This window comes from Halichondria panicea, chromosome 3 (assembly GCF_963675165.1).
Source record: "Halichondria panicea chromosome 3, odHalPani1.1, whole genome shotgun sequence".
NCBI lineage: Eukaryota > Metazoa > Porifera > Demospongiae > Suberitida > Halichondriidae > Halichondria > Halichondria panicea.
In genome coordinates, this window is record NC_087379.1 from 3353461 (window position 1) to 3378387 (window position 24927).

General features: G+C 40.8%; 1 protein-coding gene and 1 long non-coding RNA gene across 6 annotated transcripts in view; both read right to left on the minus strand.

The window, feature by feature from the left end:
• LOC135333252 (uncharacterized) overlaps window positions 1-24927 on the minus strand; it is a 58314-nt gene that overhangs the window by 1401 nt on the left and 31986 nt on the right. For all 5 annotated transcript variants that reach the window (XM_064528180.1, XM_064528179.1, XM_064528177.1 and 2 more), the window contains 25 exons: window positions 15557-15765; window positions 14972-15332; window positions 7269-7517; window positions 6711-7073; window positions 6475-6630; window positions 6240-6362; window positions 5891-6010; window positions 5720-5833; window positions 5532-5645; window positions 5339-5482; window positions 5089-5283; window positions 4764-4970; window positions 4561-4710; window positions 4261-4482; window positions 4010-4159; window positions 3766-3948; window positions 3619-3714; window positions 3357-3566; window positions 2340-2561; window positions 2158-2250; window positions 1971-2107; window positions 1509-1885; window positions 1172-1283; window positions 505-1025; window positions 295-442 (listed from right to left, as the gene is read on the minus strand). In XM_064528180.1, coding sequence (XP_064384250.1) covers window positions 295-442; window positions 505-1025; window positions 1172-1283; window positions 1509-1885; window positions 1971-2107; window positions 2158-2250; window positions 2340-2561; window positions 3357-3566; window positions 3619-3714; window positions 3766-3948; window positions 4010-4159; window positions 4261-4482; window positions 4561-4710; window positions 4764-4970; window positions 5089-5283; window positions 5339-5482; window positions 5532-5645; window positions 5720-5833; window positions 5891-6010; window positions 6240-6362; window positions 6475-6630; window positions 6711-7073; window positions 7269-7517; window positions 14972-15332; window positions 15557-15765 — 4976 coding nt within the window. The remainder of the gene's footprint in view (window positions 1-294; window positions 443-504; window positions 1026-1171; window positions 1284-1508; window positions 1886-1970; window positions 2108-2157; window positions 2251-2339; window positions 2562-3356; window positions 3567-3618; window positions 3715-3765; window positions 3949-4009; window positions 4160-4260; window positions 4483-4560; window positions 4711-4763; window positions 4971-5088; window positions 5284-5338; window positions 5483-5531; window positions 5646-5719; window positions 5834-5890; window positions 6011-6239; window positions 6363-6474; window positions 6631-6710; window positions 7074-7268; window positions 7518-14971; window positions 15333-15556; window positions 15766-24927) is intronic.
• On the minus strand, window positions 9644-14878 carry LOC135333254 (uncharacterized). Its single transcript, XR_010393796.1, has 3 exons — window positions 11034-14878; window positions 10723-10818; window positions 9644-9792 (listed from the first exon to the last, which is right to left on the minus strand). It is a non-coding gene; the product is annotated as an uncharacterized LOC135333254 (long non-coding RNA).

A 24927-nucleotide genomic window follows, 5' to 3' on the forward strand; every position in this document is an offset into this window, starting at 1 on the left:
GCGACCATGCCTACCTTTACCTGCAGTGCAAGCAGCAGCCACGAAAGTATTATCCACGAAGAAGTAACTATGCCCCCGAAAATTACCGGCTATACGCCGTAACGGTGATATGATATAAAACACAGAATTGTATATGAGAAATACAGGAAGCTCGCCCTTAGGCTTGTGCCCGATCTCATGCATGCCTGTATATAAAAATATACCCCCCCTTAAGGGAAGTTTCGAATACCTAAGTGGCTTTGATTGACAGTCTGCATGTGACATCCCTGCTTAGAAAAATGAGTACTGGCTCACCTCAATATGTCCTTTGTCAACATAGAGTGGATTCGTCACAACCCCCAGTGATGAATCAAATAGAGGATTTGAAAAGAAAAGGGGGTTGTCCTTAAATCCAAGGGCGGAGTGCCTCGTTCGCTCTGCAGTCTTTCCATTATTCACATATCTATTTTAAAAGAAAGCAACAAAATTAGTTATGTAATAATGGGCCCATCAGAGTGCACTCACTTTTTTGGAGTCTTTTTTGGTGCTTTCTTCCTATAAAGTATTACCACAATAATTGCACTGAGAACAACTAAAAGAATGCCCATCACGATACAGAGAGCAATAATGAGCGCCAGCCCAAAAGCAGGAAGTTCAGTTGTAGGTATTGTGATGGAAACGTCTGGTGTAGGTAGTGCACTGGGGATTGGAATTTCACTAGGTAGAGACGATGTGACAAGAACATTCGATGTTGTCTGTGCCGGAGGAACTTCATTTGTTTTAGATACAGTTACTACTTTGGTTAGTGTGGGTACATGTACTGTGTCACCAGGTTCTGACTGGCTAACAGAAACCTCTTGTAATAAGGAAACTGTTTCTGACATCCAGGAAGGTGCCGATGTAAGCAGGGATGTTGGCATAGAGTGTGTACCGAGCGATACAGTGCTAGTACCGTAACTATCCTGACGTGTTGATACTGTGATCGGAATTCCAGGTGTAGATATGGGGGCACTTGTCAGTGCAGGTTGAGGAACAAAAATCACAATCTGCATGAATCGTGTAAACATATCCATTATCAAAGTACATAGTTTTCATTGATATTCATGCACACATTTAATAATTGCATACATTATCATTTTTACTGGTCATGTGACCGTGTAGTACCTCCTCTGAGTTAGCGTAATCCACTTACCACCAGTATCTGTCCACCCAATGTAACAGTTGGCTTGGTATACACCCAGTTGACTAAACATTTTTTTTGACCTTCGCTGCTATGGTTTGATCTAATCCCAACAAGGTTAGTCCTACAATTGAGACATTAATAATTATATAGATCTAGTTACCTACAACTCAAGGAGGTCAGACATGCGCGCACGCCCTAATGATTTTAAAAGTGCCTAAAATTGCAACTTCTAATATTGGTCTAGCTGGCCGTTATCACGTGACGGCAATGACACCAATACACTGTGTTGCACGCATGTCGGACCTTCTCTGATAAACAACTCAATGACAGCAAACTTTGTGCTTACTTGAGATTTACGATTGATGCAGTAGAAGGATAATCACTAATACACTCCAACACTGTTTCTTTAAAACAGTATGTGTCCCTGAGGTTGCAAGATTCTGTATCACTATGAAGGATACTCAACATAAGCTTCTCAAGTTCACTGATTTTTTTAGTAGTGTTCAGCCCTACCCACTGAGCACATGACTCATTTCCTTGCAGTTGAATACTGAAATCAAAGGGAGAGACATCTGATGAAGTATTTAGTCTCGCTGGTGAGCTGAAGACTTCTGCAGCACATGAAGCAGACTTGACCGCAAACCAATATGTTGTACAAGCATCAAGTCCACTGATGGAGTACTGATTACCCTCAATTGTTCCAGGGAAAGATACTTCATTGTCCTGCAACAGTACATATTCCAATTTAAGTACACACTGAAATAATTAGAACACAAACAGTAAGCTGAAAATTAACATAATGACTTGCATCCGTGAGGTTCTTGCCACGAAATACGTTGACGCCAACAACTTGAACGGGTGAATCCCATGTAATAACTGCTCTATCACCACTCAGAGTATCGAAGTAGCGGATAATGGAAGTGATCAGAGGAGGTGATAAACCAGCTAAACAAAGAGTGATTGAAATGATTTGTGTTGCTATATTGATAACTTACATCCATCATCTGTATACCATAGTTCATCATAGACTAGAAAGGAAGCTTGACAGAAAGAAACTGACACTTGAAGTCTGTAAGGCACTGTGGGATCTAAAGTAATAGATGGACAGTTAATTAATTACTTGGTGGCCAAGCTAATGCATGCAGGCAAGCCTGTATAATTAAATTCAAATGCGTACCCAGCTGGAAAATGATAGTTGAAAAATGTCCATCATAGGGAACAACTATCGGAGAAGGTGTTGTGATATTCTCAAAATACTGTTCATTTTCGCAATTAGCTGTCACACTGACAACAAAGAAATCTCCATCAGAATGCTGAGCAGCTACTTCCTCTGTTTCTGTCCATGTAACTCTAAGTCCAGTGTTATTGAGAATGGCCACGACCAACACCTCGATAGGATCTAAAGTCAAATGTATATTATAATGTGTGCAACTAGAGATCCATCATTGAAAAATTTAAAGGTGTCGGAGGGTAGACAGTTCCGTGCGTGTAGAATGTCCCCCAGACAGCCTGCTCTATAGGGTAGATTTTTATTTTAGGCACCCTACAAGAAAACCAAGCAGATATGTATCGGGGTCTGTGTACATTCTTGAGCGCAATATGCCTCAAACCAGGGGGGTGCATTTACCCATAGCATCACGTGAGGGGTTGCCTATCGCTCTCTTTCATCTATGCATGTTTACACAGATTCATTGCTTCTTGAGTTCTATATGTGCTACGTGCAAGGTGTGCAATTACTACCTGGGTTTAGTGAAGCCCTCCTCGACAGCTGTGCAAAAAAGAGAGGGACTATAGTCTGGAAAAACGTTTGCAATAATTACGAAAGTTGCATGTCAAAAGCGTGAAAACAAGCAAGCTGGAGATACTTAGCCGCACATTAATCCGTCACAACGAACAGTGAGACATTGCCAATACTCTTATCAATTCAAACAAAACGACTAGTTAATTGCGGGGTCAAATTGTTTGATGTATTAATTTTTACTACATATCACGAGAGCAAAAAACTTGACATTTCCTTGTCAAGAACATCATTTGCATCCCTGTGCTGGTAGAAAATGTGCATGACTATGAATGACGTTGTGACAGATTGACGTATGGCTCTCTTTCAACACTCTTTTTTAATGCTTCCTTGGTCAATCCTAGCAACTTTTACATTGCTTACCACTATAAAATGTGTATATATAGCATGTCTAACCTGACAAGTCAAATAGGGTCTTTACAGACTGAAATACAGCAGGATTGTTAGAACCAAAGTTTCCCAATAATGATACGGACAGCTTGATGTTGTATTCCATGCAGCAGAGAAGATTCCTGAATGTGTACGAAGTACTGTGGACAATCACATCTTCTATGAGACAAGTAGTGTTACTCTCTGTGATCTCCAAACGAAACAGTTGAACAGGTCCTGCAAGAAACAGAAATCTGTTGCTAGTTTTTCCTTGCTAGATATTACAAACCGTAATAGATGTCAGGTTCATCCCAAGCAACTGTCACTGTATCACAAAGAGTGGGATCAAGGTTCTGAAACTGAAAATTGGTCGGCAACTGAGAATCTAAAGATATAGGATATTAATTTCAATAAACACGAAGCGAGACAAAGTTACCGTTATAAATATAAACTGTTATGGAAGAGGAGCCATTGAACGTGTCCAGAGGATTCAATGGCGTAAGTGTAACAATCTGATGCCCAGGAATGATACTCACATAAACCGGAATGTCTATTGTTATATTTAGAGCTTCAGGGCCAAAGACCAACATGCGAGAATAGCTGGCAGCATGACTTCCTTCTGCGTGTGTGCGTGCATTGCGTGTGTGTAAAATAGAGTGCTGTGGCTAAGATATGTGTACCTTCGGTCACTAGGCTTAGCGATAAATTTGTTACAACAAGTCTTTCCAGATTTCCAGGCGCTGTCTCAATTGAAACAGTTACACTCAGAGATGCATCCGTGGAATTCACATATTCAGTTGTCTCATGGAATGGCAGTTGTATAATAGAACCTAGTAATATCAACCACAGGAAAGATAAATTCACAGCACTGCTATAGGCACATTATGAGCGAAATGCAAGTAACATGCATTGCACCGTAAAACAATTTTACCATCGTCATCTATCAAATCAATTTCATAAAAGCTGCCATTGACTGTTATTCCATTCAGTGAGATTATAGTGAACACTAAATTCTCCACATCCTCAACAGTATCATCATTCACAACATTGACCATAACGCAATGGGTTGTTCCATTTTGTGAAGCACTCAAAAAACTGAATTCGATTTGACCGCATGGGGTGAGATCATCACAAGACACCATGACCGCAGATCCTACAAAAGAATTGCATGGATAATTATATTTAACGGCTGAAGCTGTGACGCTAATACAAAGCAGCCCTTCAAATTTACCTGAATTAGTGTTCGTTTTTGTCACTGAGATTACATTGGTCAAATCTGTTCGTAGTAGCTGATCAGTAATCAGTACACTGCAAATATTGAATGAGCCAATGCTCTCAGGAATTTGTGCTTTCACAGCTGAAGTTATTACAATCTTTATGCCTGCAGATACACAGAAATGTTACAATCTTAAATAATTATACTAAGCTATTTACATTGTGGAGCTTCTCTGTCCCATTGTCCGTATAGACTGCCTAGAATTCCTCTACAAGTCCGCACTGTATCATCTTGTTCGATGAGTGTGTAACCATCATCACATCGGTGAGTAGCTTCTGTTGTGACATCAAACGGGGGTGTAGAAGAACCAGTACTAAAGGATATTCTCCCATTTTCAAGATGGAGCATGTCCGTACACGTTATCACTATGATTATTGAAAAATATACTTAGCAAAGATAGTAGAGCTAAAACACAACGACTGTACATATAGCCTAAACTGTGGTTTAATTTCGCCACCTACGGTAGCAATCATGCTTCCTTACTTTCACATGTTGTAGGTGATCCTGACCACATAGTACTGTCATAACATAGGCGTCTCGTCACTGGATTGGTTGGACTGTAATTGACTTGACATTGATATGTAGCTGTTGATCCTGATGGATACTTGTTTTCTTCACTACTAAATGCAGAGTATACTATTACTCCATTGGCAATAGCATCCAAACGGAAACAGCCAACTGTATGATGGTTAAAACGGATCATGGAACTGCATGCAAGAGTACCCTGACTTACTCTGTACGCAAGTTTCATTAAGCTTTTCATATCCAGGATTGCAGGCACAACCATAAGATCCTTCAGTGTTGGTACAGTGAGAGTGTGCTGTGTTTGAGCAGAGATCGAATCCAGCAGTAGCTGCCTCCAAGCACTCATTAACATCTGTCAACAGTAAACATGATAAAAGCCACAATGCATGTCTTTGTCATACCTGTACATGCTTCATTAAGGAAGACATATCCATCGGAACATAAACACTCAAAACTTCCAATTGTATTGTGACACACTTGATCACAAGTATTTGTAGAGTCGCATTCATTTATATCTAAGATAAATGCATGGGATCATAATCTGTTATAGATCTACTACACAGCTGACTGCAGAGAGCAGACTTCTAACCTTCACATAGATTTCCATTTGATAGGCTCAATCCCACAGGACAATAACAACGTTCTTCACCAGCAATCACGGCACAACAGCCGAACAAACACATGCCATCACAACGTTCCCTGGCTGTTGAGCATACAGAGATATAATTAATAGGTACTTTTAATTTAGTTAAGAACGTACGAGTACAGGTGTAGTCATCATCCAATAGGGTATATCCGTCCTCACAATCACAGGTGAATGAGCCCAACATATTCACACACACCTGGTGACAGCTGTTCACTCTGTCACATTCATTAATATCTGCATTGACAATAATGTAACTACCAGCTGCTGTGTTAGAAACTGTGATATACACAGTAACGGCGTGCAACCAACTGGTGAATACTTATGTAAGTACATTTATATAAATACATCAAGACAGACAAAACTTCCACGAAGAAAGCAGCATTGACGAGGTTATTACGGTATAGTGCTCTATAATAATACACATGCAGCTTGTCACAATCAGTTAGTGTACATTAATGAACACCTTCACAGTTGAATCCATCATCCATTAGTTGGTAACCTTCGTTGCACTCACAAGTGTAGCTACCATCAGTGTTAGTACATATTTGATGACAAAGGTTGGCATTGAGAGAGCACTCATCGATATCTACAGAATCCCAAATGTATTACAGTATGAAACAACAGGTACTGTTTTGCACTTCAAAGATTGCACTCTATTGTTACGTTTACTCTTTACTATACATGTGAAAACTACCCACCCAAACATGTCAGTGAATTTCCAGTATAACCAAGAGGACATGTGCTGCATCTAGCACCCGCTTCTGGGGCTGGGATATCAGTGCAATCTGTTCCCTTAAAACATTGAATGTCTAAGCACCCATCACGGTCTTCTTCACAAAATTGTCCAGAATATGCTAACAAAACATTAGATGAACATAAATTTTATATGAAAACAGGAGTGACACTGACTGACAGTCTTACCATTACAACTTACCATTATTACAATAGCAGTTCATGACCAGTGTAGCATTGCCATTTCTGACCCCACTCAGAGTACAGTTACCTCCATTTACACAGGCACAAATTTCAACACGTGGAATAAAAGTTGACGAAGAACCTCCTGAATCTGTACTTACAAATACCAGCTGTTCGCTAGTTACTTCGAATAAACTCCAGCGAAAAATGTAATCTGTTGCTGTCACATTGTTTAGTGTCCACCTCCCTGGTAAAGCAGTGCTCTGGACATGTAGTGAGAACGCGTCTCCATTTGAATCATTGACTTTGAGATCAAAAATTGCCTCAACTCCGATGGTAACTTTGAGTGTGGGATTAGCAGAAATAGTAGGAGGGAGCTTCCCTATAGTTATTGTATTAAGTAACAATGATATTAGTATGACAGAATTGTATGGGGTAGATTACGTACATGTATACAAGAGAGCTCATCAATACAATAGAGAAAGAGTGAGTTATAGATGTAAAAACGGAATTGACTGAATGAAGACATATAGATCTACAGCATGCAGTTTCGTGATACTGTTAGCCGTGAACTCACTTAAAAATTCTCCGACATCATTGACTTCCTTAGTAAAGTTAAGGGTAGTGAGTGCAATATTTATATCATTCGTAGCAGCCAAGTCAAATAGACATTGAGAATTATTTTCACACTCTAATCTCATAGCATCAGTGAAGTTTAAATCACTAAAAAATATGGGAACGAAAGAATTCTCTGGTGACCCTTGACGTTTTTGACGTAATGGAGATTCATCATCAAGAAACAAGCTCTCTTCAGAGTTGACCCTCCCTAATAATAAAAATTTAATGTATTGACGACATGTACACGTATATACACCATGTTAAAGTAGTTACGCTTTAGGATGGGGACATTCCATGTCAACTCAACACAAAAAATGAGCACCCCCTCCGATTTCAACAAAACTTGGTATATACATACCTTACCATACGTTATAAATATACCAATTTTAGCCCTATGTATCGTATGGCTTCTTAGTTACGTGCCCTTGAAAATTCACCAAAATTTAAAAATTTCTGTGACCCACCTACCCTTTTTAGAGCATAACTTCTGCCATAATCAGATAAAAAACAGTACCACCGTACTCCTTATGATATAACCTTTCTGGTGATGTGCTTAAAGGGGGTGGGCACTCGTTAAAGGGTCAAAGGTCATTATCGTAACCTTTAATTAAGCATTACATAAAAATGACGTCTTTTCCCCCCATTATTTTAACTTTTTTTTAGTCTTTAGGTGCTATTTCCCAGATAACATTCCATAATGGCAGAAGTTATGCTCTAAGAAGCGTAGGTGGGTCACCGAAATGTGTAAATTTTCATGGGCTCGTAACTAAGAAGCCATATGACATATGGGGTTAAAATTGGGTGTGGTTATATAACTTATGGTAAGGTATGTACAGGACCGTAAGAAGATTTTTACGCAGGGGGTGGATCCGGGAGGCGAATTTTTACATTTGTATGTTCTCAGAGATAAACAGGAGAAAGATACGTACATAAATGAAATAATCTGCATGTGAGAGCTATATATACAGTGTAGCAAAATAGTTTATTTGACGTGGAAGCGAAGTCACAAGCAACTGCTTCAAAGCCAAGATCAGTTAGCGACTTGTGTAGAATAGACGCTGGGGATTCATCGAGCTTCGAAGAAGGTCTTAGTTCGCCAGGGGCGGATCCAGGAAAAATGAAAGGGGGGGGCTAGTAGAAAGGGGCAAAGCCTCGTACGAGGGTGGCAGAGCCACCCAGGGGGTGTGTACGGCGAGGTGAAATTTTTTAGCTTTTTACAATTTGCTCACAATTGACCTTTGAATTTCATATTAATGAGTGATTATTGAATACGAAGAAGTTAATACAAAAAACTCATTCTAAAGGATTGTATATACAGTAGATGTTAAATGTACATTCATGCACTCTTGGTACATTGAAAGAATCACAATGCCTACCCAGTCTGGTGAGAGGAGGTAAGGTTGCTTCCTTGCAACTAGCTGAAAAAGTCTGAGATCTGCTCCATGTTGCAGCAGCATGCACAATTAATAGCCTCCTTCACAAGGCCTAGGAAGAGAGGCCTGGGCATAATTATGGGGTGCCGTTTGTCTCAAAACTAATAAACAGTCGATGTTTACCAAAGAGGTCGATGTTTACCAAGGAGGTGGATGTTTAGCAGCCAGGTCGATGTTTAGCAACCAGGTCGATGTTTAGCAAAGCTACCAGATCACACAATGTGCAGATATTAGGGCGTGGTTTCTTGTGATAGGCCTTAATTAGAATTGTGCTAGAGATGACCGTAAGAAGATTTTTTAGGTGGGGGGGGGGGGCAGAAAAAAGGAATGGACTCTCCTTGTGACGCAGGGGGTGGGTCCGGGAGGGGAAAATTCCCCCTCCCGTCCCACCGGAGGCGAACTTTTTACATTTTGTATGTTCTCAGAGATAAACAGGAGAAAGATACATAAATCCGACAGTCGAACGGCCAAGGCAGTTTTTTAATTAAAAACAGGAAGTGCTTCCTGTCACTCAATCTGGCTTGTGGTTTTGAGCTTGTAAACTTGCAATGACTTCTACCTACTATATTATATTTGCACATACTATTTATGCCAATATCATATGCTATTCATATTCTATAGAATGTGTGCTTTCTAAAGAGTCTAAAATGATAGCTACACAGTCATCTATCAGCACACAGTTGGCATTGTTTGATGGTTACTAACATTTTGTGGTTTTGACCTACCTCTACACTAAGCGTTATAAAATCAGTTCCCAATGTGCTATTGACTGGAGACTTGGAATATCATTAGTTTAATAGCTAAGCATTAAACTGATCGAAAGTTGTGCTGTTTTACCAGACAGTATTTATTATAGAGCCTACCCATAATTGCTCACTATAAGTGGGTAATTTGACACACAACTCAATGCTTGTTGGCCAAACAACAATATGTAAGGTGCATATGATACATTTCAACAAACACAGAAGGTAATAAGAATAAATGTTTGTCTAGAAGTAGTGTTGGAGTCTCACAGCGGTGATGTCCTGTCATTCAGAGGCTTGATATCACCTACAATGTATAGAAGCGAGAATTGAATATAACTGTGATAATACACACTGTGTTAGGCTTGATACACCTACAATGTATAGAAGCGAGAATTGTGATAATACACACTGTGTTTTTTACCCTCCTAACCATCAACATACTGAACGGCTTGAAAGAAATTTATCTATAATTATGTGCTTGACTCCAAACCCCGAAAGTATTAATCATGCAATGTGAAGAAAGCAACACATTCATATTGTATATATATTCATATTGTATATACTTCAGCCGCTTTTGTGACTCGAGAATGATTCTTTTTATTAATTCTTTGACAGGTTAGCCTCTTTTTTGGACAGATTCAACAGAAGCCCCAGGCAGCATAAGTAATACAATAGACTACATGTAGTCAAGCTGCATGTTGCAGTGAGATGTATACCTATATCAAGAAACTATGGATTTATGAAATCTTTTCCCCACAAAAGTGTGTTTGGATACTTCTAGTTAATTTACACGGGGCACAGCGAACAGTAGACTCTCGTTAATCTGGCCGCCCTTGGGACAATGCAGCTTCACCGGAATAGCGAGGTGGCTGTATTTAATTCAAAAAATAACCACAGCTAAAAAACGACCCTACCTCGAATCTAATGACAAATTTTGCGGTATCAGTATACTCTATATACTTAAGTGTAATCCAATTTTATCTTCTAAACCAAAATGCATGTCATATCCGGCCATAATAAAATACCTAGTTTGGGGAAGCCAGTACTGGCCAGTATATAAGGAATATAGCGAGTGGCCGCATTTCAGGGCGAGTTTTGTGCAGTAAAAATCTATATATAGCCAGCAATCTGTGCCAAACCAAATGACCGGTATATCGAGGTGGCCGTACATCAGACAGCCAGAGTCTATACTGTAAATACGGGACAGAATTTGGACTCTAATACACCATGATACCTTTTTGTGACTTGTCCAGATACTGGAAGAGAGTGAGCACAATGGGTATCCTCAGTGTAAAATAGCGAACATCTTCAGTGGTGATTGACATCAACGCTGAGGACATTGAACAATTGTATCACTGAAGCAAATAAAACCATGTATAAACTATTATACACAATTCATGGTATACATGACAGTCACTGTGCAGGTTTTATGCAGTCAGCCCAGTCAACCACACACTAATTAATGCTGTTTTATGACCACTCATAACTTTTAATTCATGCATGGAAACAGGCTGAATATAAGTCTAAAACAAGTAAGAAGCTTACCTTTACAGTACTCATTGATCAGATCTGCTTCATATGCTTGGGAACTGAAAATATAACGCTGGAAGCTACCGCACTAAAATGTAGTTGTCTTCTTTGACACTGTGTAGTGTGGCTTCTGTAAGAGCATTTGCCTCGAGTGATGCCTCAAACTGTAGCTCTTGTGATGATCTACATGGATATGATAGTCACAGTTGCTCTTGAATATTCTCTTCTGCACAATGCAGTACTGAAGTCAACCTTCTTTCTCGAACTAACTCAAGCAATGATGTAATGCATAATGCATACTTAAATAAGTGTACGGCATTTACATTGAACTTCCGGGTCTTGGCCGTTCGACTGCCGACTAGAAAAACATTTTTGCAATGTGAAAAATTGCTAGGACCACTGCCAATCCTATGTAAAACCTATGGTTTTACTAATGAAATAATCTGCATGTGAGAGCTATAGCAAAATTGTTTATTCGACGTGTGTTAGTAGAAGCAAAGCCACGAGCAACTGCTTCAAAGTCAAGCGAATCAGTTAGCAACTTGTGTATATAAAGTAAGTATAGACGCTGGGAAGTCATCGAGCTTCGCAAGAAGAAGGTCTTAGTTCGCCTATACCTTCTTCGTCATGGGCAGGCAGTGAGGTACGGAGGAAAATAAAGAATGAATATTGTGCCATAGTGAGCTCTAGCTATATAAAGTTCAGCTGCATGTGGATCAACTTACTTTAGTTACTGTACAGTGTTGTTGCAACAAACCACATGCATTTAACCAATGTGGTTAGATTAAAAGGCACATATAATATCAGGACTGTGATCTGCTGGACTCTGCAGAAGAGCCCCACCCCATTTCACTGTCTGAAAACCAGGGGGGCTCTGCCCCCCTGGTTCTTACGGCCCTGTGAATGCCGCTCCTAGGCCCTACTGCCTAATTATAGCCAGTGCTATTTTCATCTTCAGAATCTACTAAGTAAACCGCTGTTTGTAACAGCAGTAGTAAGAGCAATGGCTATAACATCTTGCAACTAGCTAGCACATTAAGTATCACAAGAAACCACGCCCTAATATCTGCACTTTGTGCGATCTGGTAGCTTTGCTAAACATCGATCTGGTTGCATGCTAAACATCGACCTAGTTGCTAAACATCGACCTGGTTGCTAAACATCGACCTGGTCTCTAAACATCGATTTGGTCTCTAAACATCGATCTGGTCTGCAAAGATCTGGTTGCTAAACATCGATCTGATAAGCATAAATTTGTCTCTAAACATCGATCTGGTAGGTAAACATCCACCTCGTTGGTAAATATCGACTCTTTATTAGTTTTGAGACAAACGGCACCCCATATGGGCATGGGATCGAGGCTACAAAACATTGCTCAAGGAGCTGACTCAGCAACAGCAATAGATCTAGTTGACCTATGCACTTTAAATTAGCCTAGGTACTAGTTACGTACGTAGGTCCAGCTAGCTAGCCTAGATCAGATTTATCCAACACACAGGAAAGGGAAGCACAGTAGGCCATTAGCCTCTCGAGGTGCTCCCTACACAAACATATAAATTATACCACAGGTGTTGATGCCTCCGTGGAGATGCCAAAGCTACATAACATAAAGCTACTAAGCTAGCTTTATACACACATTGATTATAATTATCATGATGAACATTTTTGCATGCAAAATCCAGGGAAACTCAAAGAGTGGGTAATGATCGACGATGATTGTTGTTAAAAACGATCGATGAAGTCAGCAGAGCCTTGCAGCTCTCTTTTCACTCTTGCAGCTACCAATAGCTAGCGTTCTAGTGCAGAGCTAACTACTAAGTAGAGTATAACAACACTCGGTAAACAAGTTTGGCTACGTGCTCTTCCGAAAGGCTGCAATGCATGGCATTCCAAGTAAAGCAAAACTAGGCATAACTCGAGAACAAAGCATTATTTTGCAAATCCACGAATTAAAATCCAAGAAAACATGACTAGAAGCCTATAGAAACTCTTACTTGCACTTCATTGCAGCTGTAGCAGTCTACACAGACAGACAGACAGACAGACAGACAGACAGACAGACACACACACACACACACACACTACCATATACCTCGCTTGCGCATGCGCACCGAGGCATAAATATCAGGACTGTGATCTGCTGGACTCTGAAGAGGAGCCCAACCCCATTTCACTGCCTGAAAACCAGGGGGCTCTGCCCCCCTGGTTTTCAGAGTGGGAGGGGCAACAGCCCCCCTTGGTTCTTAATTACGGCCCTGATGTATATGCCAAGTTTTGGAGAGGGTGCTCATTTTTTTGTGTTGAGTTGACATGGAATGTCCCGATTGGCACCACTAATTTTGCAGGTTAGTTTGCTTTCTCCAGCTAACCCTAGTCTCATGAATCACCCGTCCTTCCTATAGCTAGGGGGGATACCGTCTGAGCACTTTAGATTGGGTCATTGGAGTTATTACGCCAGTGTTAAAACTGGAAGAATACAACGCATGCAAAAAGTCAATCGCGAATGCTTGCAAGAAGCGTTTATGAGTGAACTAGCAGCTATGAATTTTTGTTTGGCTTGCTCCATGACTGTTGCTAAACAAACCAAGAAAAGTGTTGCACAGGCCATTCATCAGAAGGTGCCTAACACTATAGAAATAATGCTGAATAAATAAGCTACTGAATGATATAAAAATAAAGTGGTAAGAAGGAACTGAATTTACATTGAATGAAAGAAAACTAATTTTGTCTGTGACTTTGATTTCTGGGCAAATCAGTACTCGGGGTGCTGGACAGATACAGATAGACCTAGACTATAGACAACACTGGTAACTACAAGTAGACCAACACTAATGACCCAGGTTTAACTAAGATACAACAATTTGAAAGTAAACATTGACAAAAATGAGTAAGTTATATAGCTCTTGCCTACTTGCCACTTGAGTGTCCAGAGTTTCTTGCTAATAGAATGCTAGAAGTTAGTCTTTGCAAAGAAATAAACAGCATCCGCTTTACCAATATTTTTTTATAGAAGGTCTTGTGTACTAACATTGGCTAAAATTTTAGTTTATTGGATATAATTATCCTGTTTGGACTGACTTTGATTTCTGGGCAAATTAGTACTCCCCAGTTCTGGATCCTAATTTTCCTGTGGCCAGTTCATGAATAATATAGCTACATTTACTAGTACTGTGACTCTGGAACCTGGCTTGCACTTCAGGACCTGGGTAAAGTATATATGAATGCTGGAAAAACTGTTTCTTTATCCAATTCTGATAGTAAACAATGATGTAACAGAAGCCATAATTAAATTTACGGAGAATTACTGTAGTATTTACAAGCCACAAACAGTTGTTATGTAACCGCAAGGAAATTTACTCACTATGATGCATAACCACAATTACATCATTTGAAGCCAAATTTGGAGTCTTAGTGTAGACTGTAGGCGGACTATAAATGCGTCCCATATGCGTATAACGCATATGCTTCTTGTCATTCTTTATTTCCTTTATTTCCTCTATTTTGTCTGATTGGTCAAGTTGGTATTCCGGCCTAGCCAAAAAAATGCTCAGGCGGTCTCTAGGAAGGGCGGCTGATTCATGAGACTAGGCCAACCTTAGCAATTTTCACATTGCAAATGTTTTTAGTAAGACTCAAACGATTGTCATGATCAGCAGGGTTTCATACAGAGAGGGGGGCGCCCTGCATGGGATTTCCCACCCCCAGCCAAATTCCCCCCCCTAGAAATCTATGATGTCATAATAAAAATATATGACTTTTCTCTAAAATTTCATCAATAAAACTATATACTAGTGGTTTGAAGCACACAAAAAACCCAAATTGCACCTCAGATAACCATTCCTCAAAAAATTTACGAGGAGAGGACCCCCAGACCCCCCTCAATCAAACGTTTCCCCCTCCCAGCTAAAAATCCTGTATGAAACCCTGTTATGTATTATAATCATCTCACTCACATGTTAGCAGAGGCTCATACAGCTGAAGATCGCTATGGGGCTGTGGGAGCGGTGTTGCATTATATCTTTCAGACAGAAAGTGTCCATCGCTGTTTCCGAAAAAACCTCTATAGTTGATTGACGATGGAACCAGCAGATAAATGTTAAGGTAGTAGTCACTTGAACCGATGAGTCTCACATCACAATTAAAAGATACTCCACTTCGAAAGTGCTCTACTCTTAATCGGTAGTTTCCTAGTCTTGTCATTCTCATTATGGTCGAGTTATCAGGTTGCCAAGGTTGATCATCTAACAACTGATCAGTAACTTCTTTTTGCACAGGCTTAGTTTGAAACATCCTAAATCCAGGTGTCATTCCAAACTGTGTTTGTCGATTGGTAAAACAATTGTTAAACAAATCTGTAAGTATTGACTTCAGCCTTACTTTGCCATAATTATATCAACCCCTATGCCAATATTTGAAGCACAGTTCACCACCATGAACTGTGCAATAATAATGGCCATACAGAGAGCTACAGATAGTGATAATCTATGTACGTATAATTAGCTTAGTTGTGATGTACACTAGATATATATTATGTATACCTGGAATGCCAAGTTTTGATCACCAAATGCTATTCGCTGATGAGTTGTTATCCTCCATATTTCAACATTACCCAAACCTCCTTGAATCGTAAGTGTTGGCGTCTCTCCAGTAATGTCAAGAGCTTCAAACAAAACGAAATTTCCCAATCCGTTGAAGGTATAATATGTTCCATCAAGAGTTGTATAGTGGGGATCACCACTGCCTCTACCTAAATGAACAGTACAGTCGTAAGTTTCTACATTAATTTTATTCAATACGTGCTATCGTAGCCTTTAATTAGCTCTGACAGACAATTGTGGTGGGAAGTTTTTAGTCCGAGCACTAGTCCAAGTCGAATCCTGGTCAGATTATTCTGGGTAGTGGCATAGTAACACTAATTGCATCTGCGCAACCGGCATAGGGATAGGCTTACTCTATGAACATCCACAAACATGTACAACCACCTCAGAATTAACGTTTTGTGTTTACTCACAGCTAAATCACTTCCGACCCAATCCAACCCATCTCCCTGAGGTGTACGGGGTGGCTAATCCAGATAAGAACCTGGTTTACACGAATGCAAATACAGATTCCACTGTTAGGAAGCCCAAAGGGCTGGTTGTAGCATCCCGAATGTACAGTGAGGGTTCTACTAGCCCTGAGGGCTTCTAAATCATGTGGAAACGTCCTAAACAGCAACCATGAGTCTCTAGCCAATCAGATTTGTCTAATCTTTGCTACATGATTGCATGTCTAAGTGTTGTCTACATAAGTAAGTACATGATTTTCTAAGTTGGATAGAACGTATTTATGGCAAACATGATCCAACTCAGACGAGGTTTTTGTAGTAACAGGTTATCAGAAGTACAGATTATTATGCCTCGAGACGTAGCCGCACAAGGGATACAGTAAATTAAGGTGACTGTGTGTCTGTCTATTCCAGCTGTAATTGCTTAACGGTTGCAATGCATGAGACGAAAACTAACAGCTTCTATAATTATAATAGTTAGACACTGTTTAGGAAGCCCAAAGGGCTGGTTGTAGTATCCCGAACGTAGTGAGGGTTCTACTAGCCCTTAGCTTCTAAATTATGTGGAAACTTCCTAAACAGTGTCTAATAGCAATCATGAGTATCTAGCCAATCAGATTTGAATGTTATTATTTACCTTAAGGTGACATAATTATTTTCGCATGTATTAATTTCTGCTATTTCTGCAAATGAGAGTAAAATTGCAAAAATTAGTACTCGCAAATAATTGGCTGCCCTCTTGTTTAATGTATCCAAATCGACATTTCGCAAAAAATTATACCAGCAAAATGTACAAAACTGTAAAAACGCAAACAAATCTACCTGTGAAAATATGTCACCGGTAATCTTTGCTACATGATTTTCTAAGTGAAGTACATGATTTTCTACATGATTTTCCAGAACACTTCCTTTAGCCAATCAGATTGCAGACTTTTAGCCACGTTTTCTTGGATTTTGACTCATGGATTTGCACACTAAAGTTTTGTTCACGAGTTATGATTAATTTTACTTTACAATGAAGGCTTTGGTAGTCTCTTCAGAATCTTTCGTAGCATTATAATAATCTGTTCGCACAAACTTTCTATTCCACTTATGAGTTAATTAGCCTTGCACTAAAGCGCTAGCTGTTTGTAAGCAGAAAAAAGCTGCAAAGCTGCACACTGGCCTGAAGCCGAGGGGTTGGAAACAGGTGCATGTTCCTGGTGTACGAGATTTCGAAATCACAAAATTTATACCAAACAAAATAGTTGCTATGCACGGCCATTCATGGATGCCTTTTACCTGTGTGAAGGGACAGGGAAGGTGACTATCGACCGACTACTTGTCTTCACTGCCTTGAATTCAGGCTTTTTTCTCAAGCAGCCTTAATTACTCCCCTTCATGCACTCCTAATAAATTCGAGGCTATACTATGGTGACCACCAGGAGTACATTAAGAGGAGCATCCAACTGTAGCAGTTGTAGTGTAAACCATGTTACTACGGTGGCCCTGAGTTCTACTCCTAGTTGATAGTTCATACTTGATAGTTCAAATTAATGCGCAGTTGGTAGTTCGCAGTTGCTACTTCAAACGCGTAGTTGGCAGTTGGCAGTTGGGAGTTGGTGACCTTTAAACTTCGCAACAAACTAATGCTAGGAATTATTTTGCAAAACCTGTTTCTCTAAGCCTTCTCATTGATGGGGGCAAGCCCTACTTAATGTACATTGTGTATAGTGGGCACACGTTAGTGCTGTCTGGTGCCAGCAAAGACTATTATTATCTTCTACGCCAGTTAGCAAATGTTGTATGCACTGCCTCTAATCTTTTAACCATAACTTTAAACGGCCTCTAAGACATTATTAAAAGTGCCATGCAAAAAACCTGTTTCTATAATGTCCCCCTTCCCCCCCTCCCTCCATACCGGGAATATAGGTGGGGATTAGACTTGAAATTACCTCCCTACCTAGATGTGCACATTATTAAAGATTAATATTGTCGTCTTAGGCCAGCTCAATTAATTACTGGTGTCAGTATAAACATTTTAACTTAGTAACAGCTCCCAAAAAGAATAACCTGCTTGCAGACGGAGTGGTCCTGCCGAATGTCAGTAAGACATCTATCTCCGTCAACAAGAGGCCGTGGGAGAACAGCAACAACTGCTCAAAGGAACAGTGAAGGACGAATCAAGCTTAGACCAGCTTCGACAACGAAAAGGATTCCACAAACAATGGAAGGCCAAAAAGCCAAGCTCAACAAAAGTCGAGTACCAACCAAGTCTTGCCAACGCTGTGGGAGAGGCCAACACACTCGTGAGAAATGCCCTGCTAAGGAGGCTACATGTCACACATGTCAGAAGAAAGGCCACTACAGTGCACAGTCTTTTACAAGAATGTATCCGAGTTGGAAAGTGGTATAATGACATGGATGCAGCTTATCTGGACACGGTTTCGAACAGCCAAAATGCCGTCTTGCTGACATAGGTTCGAGTGAATCAGAAAACAACCTCATTTAAGATGGACAAAGGAGCGGAGGTCATAGCAATATCGATGGATACTTTCCGACACTTAAAGAAGCCGCAGCTGACGACAGCTAGCAAAGCTCTATATGGACCTTCAAGAATCAAGTTGAAAGTGAAGGGAATGTTTGTGGCATCAATTTCTCGTGGAGATGTCATGACGAAACAGCCCATATTTGTAGTGGATGACTAATTTGCTTGGACTACCTGCAGGTTAGACGCCACTGTTGAAGGACCAAACGACACCCAAGCTATGGTGATACAGAAATACCCATCTGTTTTTCAAGGTATCGGCAATCTAGGAGAGGAGTATGAGATAAAACTGAAAGATGGTGCTAAGCCTTACTCATGGCTTCCAGACACATAGCATTACCTCTAAGGCCAAAGGTGAAGAAGGAGCTCTCTAGAATGGAATCTCTGGGCGTCATATCAACAAACCGACACAATGGTGTGCAGGGATAGTCGTGGTGCCAAAGAAGGCAGGAGTAATCCGAATTTGTGTCGACCTCAAGCCACTAAACGAGCATGTACTCAGGGAAGTACATCCACTGCCGAAAGTGGATGACACACTGGCTCAAATGACAGGAGCTAAAGTATTCAGCAAACTGGATGCAAACAGCGGGTTCTGGCAAATTCCGCTAGCCAAGACCTCAAGACATTTAACAACTTTCATTACTCCTTTTGGTCGGTACTACTTCAACAAATTGCCATTTGGTATAATAGCAAGTGCCCCGGAACACTTAATTGTAGTCCCAAAAGCACTGCAAAGGCAGACCCTACAAAGATTCACACGGGACATCAAGGAATTCAACGATGTCGTCTCCGTGCCAAACTCTCTATTTGGTGGCCGGGAATATCAAAAACCATCAACGACATGGTTAAGCAATGTTCGACATGTTCGAAACACTTCAAACCAAGGAGTGAACCAATGATACCAACACCACTTCCTGACTACCCGTGGCTCGATGGTGCACAATATATTGTAGTTGTCGACGTCTATTACTCAAGGTACCAAGAAGTTGTCAAGTTCTGAAGAGAATATTTTCTCGTCATGGAATTCCAGAAACCCTAGTGAGCGACGATGGACCTCAGTACTCATCTAGAGAGTTTCAAGACTTTGCAAGTTCCTACCAATTCTGCCACTTGACAAGCAGTCCTCACTATGCACAGAGCAACAGACATGCAGAGAGAGCAGTGAAGACGATGAAGAAACTGTTGCGAGAAGCGGAAGACCCTAACATGGCCCTTACTAAGTTATAGGTCAACTCCTTTCCCTTGGTGCGGGCTCTCACCTACTGATGGGGAGACGAATACGAGCTAACATGCCTCTTCAGAAAGACTTGCTTATCCCAGACTGAAAATACCTGAACCAGTTTCATAAAATTCACTCCCAGCACTCCCTGACGAAACAGAAGTGTGGGTTACTACGGGAAATCAACCGATATCTGGACAAATTGTGACTTCTACAACTATACCCCTCGATTTTATGTTGTGAGTACACCCGGTGGAGAAACAGGAGTCATCTCAACCCAATACCTCACTCTGACAACAGGACCGAAGAACCTGACCCGATTACAACTACCAGGGTGATTCAAACCAGATCCCGAACTGGGACAGCTATTCACCCACCAGAGAGACTGTAATTCCATCCCAGAGAAAGGGGGATGTGGAATGAACTAATTGTATTATGTATTTAGTAGAATGTTCTGGTAGATTATCTTGTACTAGATGTTATTAGATAGATCTAGAACCTTCTAGTAACAGTTTTGGTTTTTGTAAATACTCTCGTGTTGTTACAATTAATGATGAGTCTTTAAGTCTAAAAGTCAAATGACACCGATTCTACACTAATTAAACAGCTAGCGCTTTAGTGCATGCATGGCTAACTCATAAGTTGAAAGTTTGTGCGAACAGATGATGCTATAAAAGATTCTTAAGAGACTGCAAACTAGCCATAGCTCGAGAAAAAAGCTGCAAATCCATGAATGAAAATTCAAGAGAACGTGGCTAGGAACCTATAGAAGCTGTTAGTTTTCGTCGTATTGCAACTCATTGTTGAGCAGTTACAACTGGAACAGATAAACACACAGACAGTCAGCTTTACCGTATCCCTTGTGAGGCTATACGTCTTGAGGCATAAATACAGTACATGCAAATGTACTGTATGTACATGTTGTTTAGGTAATGCTCTATCACCAAAGGAAGCGGAAAGGAGCATAATTATTCCCTGATGCAAGACTAACAAACAAGTGTACGAGCACAAGTACGTAGCGATAAGACGAAGAAGAATCCTCCTTCAACTTTAAATCAGTTTTAGTTGTCTATTTAGTTGTCTATTACTAAGTCTATCTCCATGCATGGATGCCTGCCTATATACTATTCTGTGTGCATACATGCTGTGCTATATACAATGTCATCACAAAAATTAAGTCAGCCGTGTACATGTAGCTAGATCTAGATTTGTCAGGTTCCAATATGATTTCTGCATCTCCACTTTCATTCATGAACATCTCTCTTGGCTCTCCCTGCGCAGAGAATCAGTTAGCACTGGAAGAACTTGGACTGGGAGCTCAGTTCAGTTATCTGATCACTCACACGTAGTTACTGCAGTTTATTATTGTATCCATGCAGTAGATTCCGTATACTATACGGAATTCCGGATACTCCCTCCGTGTCATCCGGAGTGTTTCAGGACTTTTGGTAGTGGGCGGAAGTGTTTCACATCCACGGAGTGTACAGTATCTATGGTTCTACTAACAAAACACAGGATGTTCTACTGCAACCTGAAAAGGAAGGGGATTGGAAACGACCAGGCCTCTCTGTGTAAACGGTTGAAACACTCCGCGTTATGATTTAGCGATCGCGAATATTTTCGTGGTTGACCGTTCTGAGGTTGTATTTAACTGTTTCTAGCTCTCCTATCCACTAGCGATCACTCAGGAGCTGGGAGGTACTCTAGAGAAGTAAGTTTACACCACTGACAAGCTCTAAGTCCGTTGTCTTCACTCTGTTTTTAAGGAATTACTGCCGAGTCCATGTCAACTTTTCTCTTTCCCTGCTGTGAAGCCGAAACAGCAAAGGATATTGCTTGATATAATTGGATATTATGTATCTAAGTGCTATATTGAATGGTTTCATGATATGGATAAACTGTACTGTTCATAAACGTTTGCAGTATAGTTCTTCAAACTGCTTTAGTATATTTTTAGACACACCACGGGCCTTGACCTCCCACGACTTCATAGTAAGGGCTATTCCTTCTTGTATGGCATTTATTTGTCTAGTAATAGTGGCTGCAGTCAAGACAGGTAATGAGCATGCTGACTATATAAATATAAAGTTTAGCCACGTCCTATAACATGGAGTGTTTCACGCAAACTATTCGTTTCTAATCCCTCTCCTTTTCCTATCTATGCTATAATAGTCTAGAAAATGATGTTTACTATATCAGTACTACTGTTGTGGTTTACCACCTGATTATCAAGTGTTAGCCACAGTCCAGGGGCGGATCCAGGGGGTGGTTTTGAGGGGCTAAAGCCTCCCTTTTTGAAAAAAATACCTATGTATTGCATGCTAGTCTAGTCTGAGGTTACAACAATTTTGCCACCAACCTTCATCTGCAGACTCATTGACTTAAGAGATGCATGCTTGACAACAGCCAGGTCTTAGCCTTGAGACTAGCCGTTCGTTATCTGAAAGAACGCCTGGTCAAGTTCCAATGCACAACTTGTCTAGCTGAGTCAGCGTTTTACAGCATCATAATGATATTCATGGGTAATACACCTTGTGCGGGCAATTATCGGTCCAAGAAATTCCTAGACCAATTGTACATTGGAACTTGACTAGGCGTTCTTTCAGATAACAAACGGTTGGTCTCGAGGCTAGCCAGGTCTAGCGATCTAGGCTAGCTGGACCTATAGCTATAGACCTATACTTTCATAGTCTCGTGGACCAGCCGATATATAATATATCTTCCTCTTTCAGGGTCTGGGTCCGTGAGACTTTCACTGAACAAAGCACACTAATTTAAAGTGCATAACTATTGCTGGTGCTGAGTCAGCTTTGCATGTCCTTGCGCAATGTTTGCAACTGCAACGGGCATTCACCCGAGAATCTGGCACCTACTGGTCAACTGGTACTCTCGCTCCTCTTTTTGCTTTCTTTTGAAGGGTAAACGGTCTCGTGTCTTTAGCATCAAACAGGGTGTCTGCCAGGGTGCAATCCTGTCCCCACTGCTCTTACGTGGACGCACTTCTGGTTCAACTAGATGAATGCTGCCTAGGTGCTATGGTCGGCTCTGTTCACTGCCCATCTCTCATGTCGCAGATGATCTATCTCTCATCGCGGAGACCCCTGTCAAGCTGCAATCTCTACTGGACATTGTTTCAGACTATGCTAGTGCCTGGCGTTATGAAATCAATTCTTCGAAGTCTGCGGTTTTAATCTTTGGGGAGTCGTCAAAATCCCGCTCGTCTGGCTGTCTCTCTCGCTCTTTTTTGGTATGCTCTGAAACTATATAAGAGGCAGACAGCTACACTCACCTGGGAATCTTGCGCCTGGTAACAACATCTGGCTCAATCAAAATATCCTCTGCTGGGAGGAGTGCCTTCTTTGCCTTGAACTCGATTGGAGCAAGGTTTGCTTTTTGGCTGCCTCCACCCCATCACATCTCACAGATTATACCTATCTCTCTGCCTCCCAGTTACGGGTCAGAGCTTTGGTCACTCACTAAAACTGAACTAACAGTGCTGGAAAGAACCCACAGGAAAATTCTGCGCACGATTCAGGGTCTCCCTACCATGCAGATGTCCCTCACTTGCTCTGACGAGGCTTATTGGCTCAATGGGATTTCCTCCCTAGTAGACTGTAGGCAGCTCTGCTTTATCAACTCTATCGCCGGTATGTTAACAGAAGACCTCCCCCAAAAAATCCTGATGGAAAGACTGCCCCTGAACACTGTCACTGGGGTACTCAAGACATGGTCGTCTCTAGCTTCAACCCACTCATTCCCATATCTAATAGCTATTGCATGGGAAAAACAAAGATTCTTTTAAAGCAGCAGCGAAAAAAGTCCATGCTCATCAAGCATGCGTAAACCTGGTAGACTCCTGCTCGCACCTCCAGATATCATCCTTGTCTGCTCATCTTGGGAAGCCCTCCCAGTTGTGGTCATGCATGCTCCCTGAATGACAGACCACTTCACGGCCCCTCTAACTTCAGGATCAGGCATGTGACGGCCTAGAACTTGACGCCTCGGAATTAAAAAAAGATCAACCAACGCTGCACCGGGCGATGCAATCTGTGACCTAGGAGTAGAATCACCCTTCACTTCTTGTCAACCTGCCCAACTCTCCTCACTCAGGGAGGCTCTCATAGCCGCTGCCCCAGTCAGCATAAAAGATCACGTTTCTGGGGACCTCTGTGACCTGCTGCTTCGTCTAGTCTGGCCATCTAATGCCCATGCACAAGAATGGATCTTACACTTTCTCCACAATCTGCGGCAAACCCGCAGTGACATTCTAACTTTAAACTCCACCTGAGGGTGGAGCTTATGGGGTGCCATTTGTGTCAAAATTAATACAAATTGCACGTACATTATAAATGAATACATATATATAAATGCAGATGGTGCATATGTGATATGCAGGTGCCCCATAATTATGTAAATGCAGCATGTGCATATAGCAAATGAAGTGGTTGCATATACAAATGCAGCACGTACATTTGTATATGTACCTGATATATATAAATGCAGTATATGGGACTGCTGCATTTATTATATGACGCTGCTGCATTTATTATATGCAACTGCTGCATATATTATATGCGACTGCTGCATTTATATATATCAGGTACATATACAAATGTACGTGCTGCATTTGTATATGCAACCACTTCATTTGCTATATGCACATGCTGCATTATATGTAGCAGTCACATATAATAAATGCAGCAGTCCCATATAATATATGTAGCAGTCGCATATATAAATGCAGCAGTCGCATATATAAATGCAGCAGTCCCATAATATAATATATGTAGCAGTCACATATAATAAATGCAGCAGCGTCATATAATGTATGCAGCATGCAGTCGCATATAATAAATGCAGCAGTCGCATATAATATATGTAGCAGTCGCATATAATATATGTAGCAGTCACATATAATAAATGCAGCAGCGTCATATAATATATGTAGCAGTCGCATATATAAATGCAGCAGCGTCATATAATATATGTAGCAGTCGCATATATAAATGCAGCAGTCCCATATAATATATGTAGCAGTCACATATAATAAATGCAGCAGTGTCATATAATATATGTAGCAGTCGCATATATAAATGCAGCAGCGTCATATAATAAA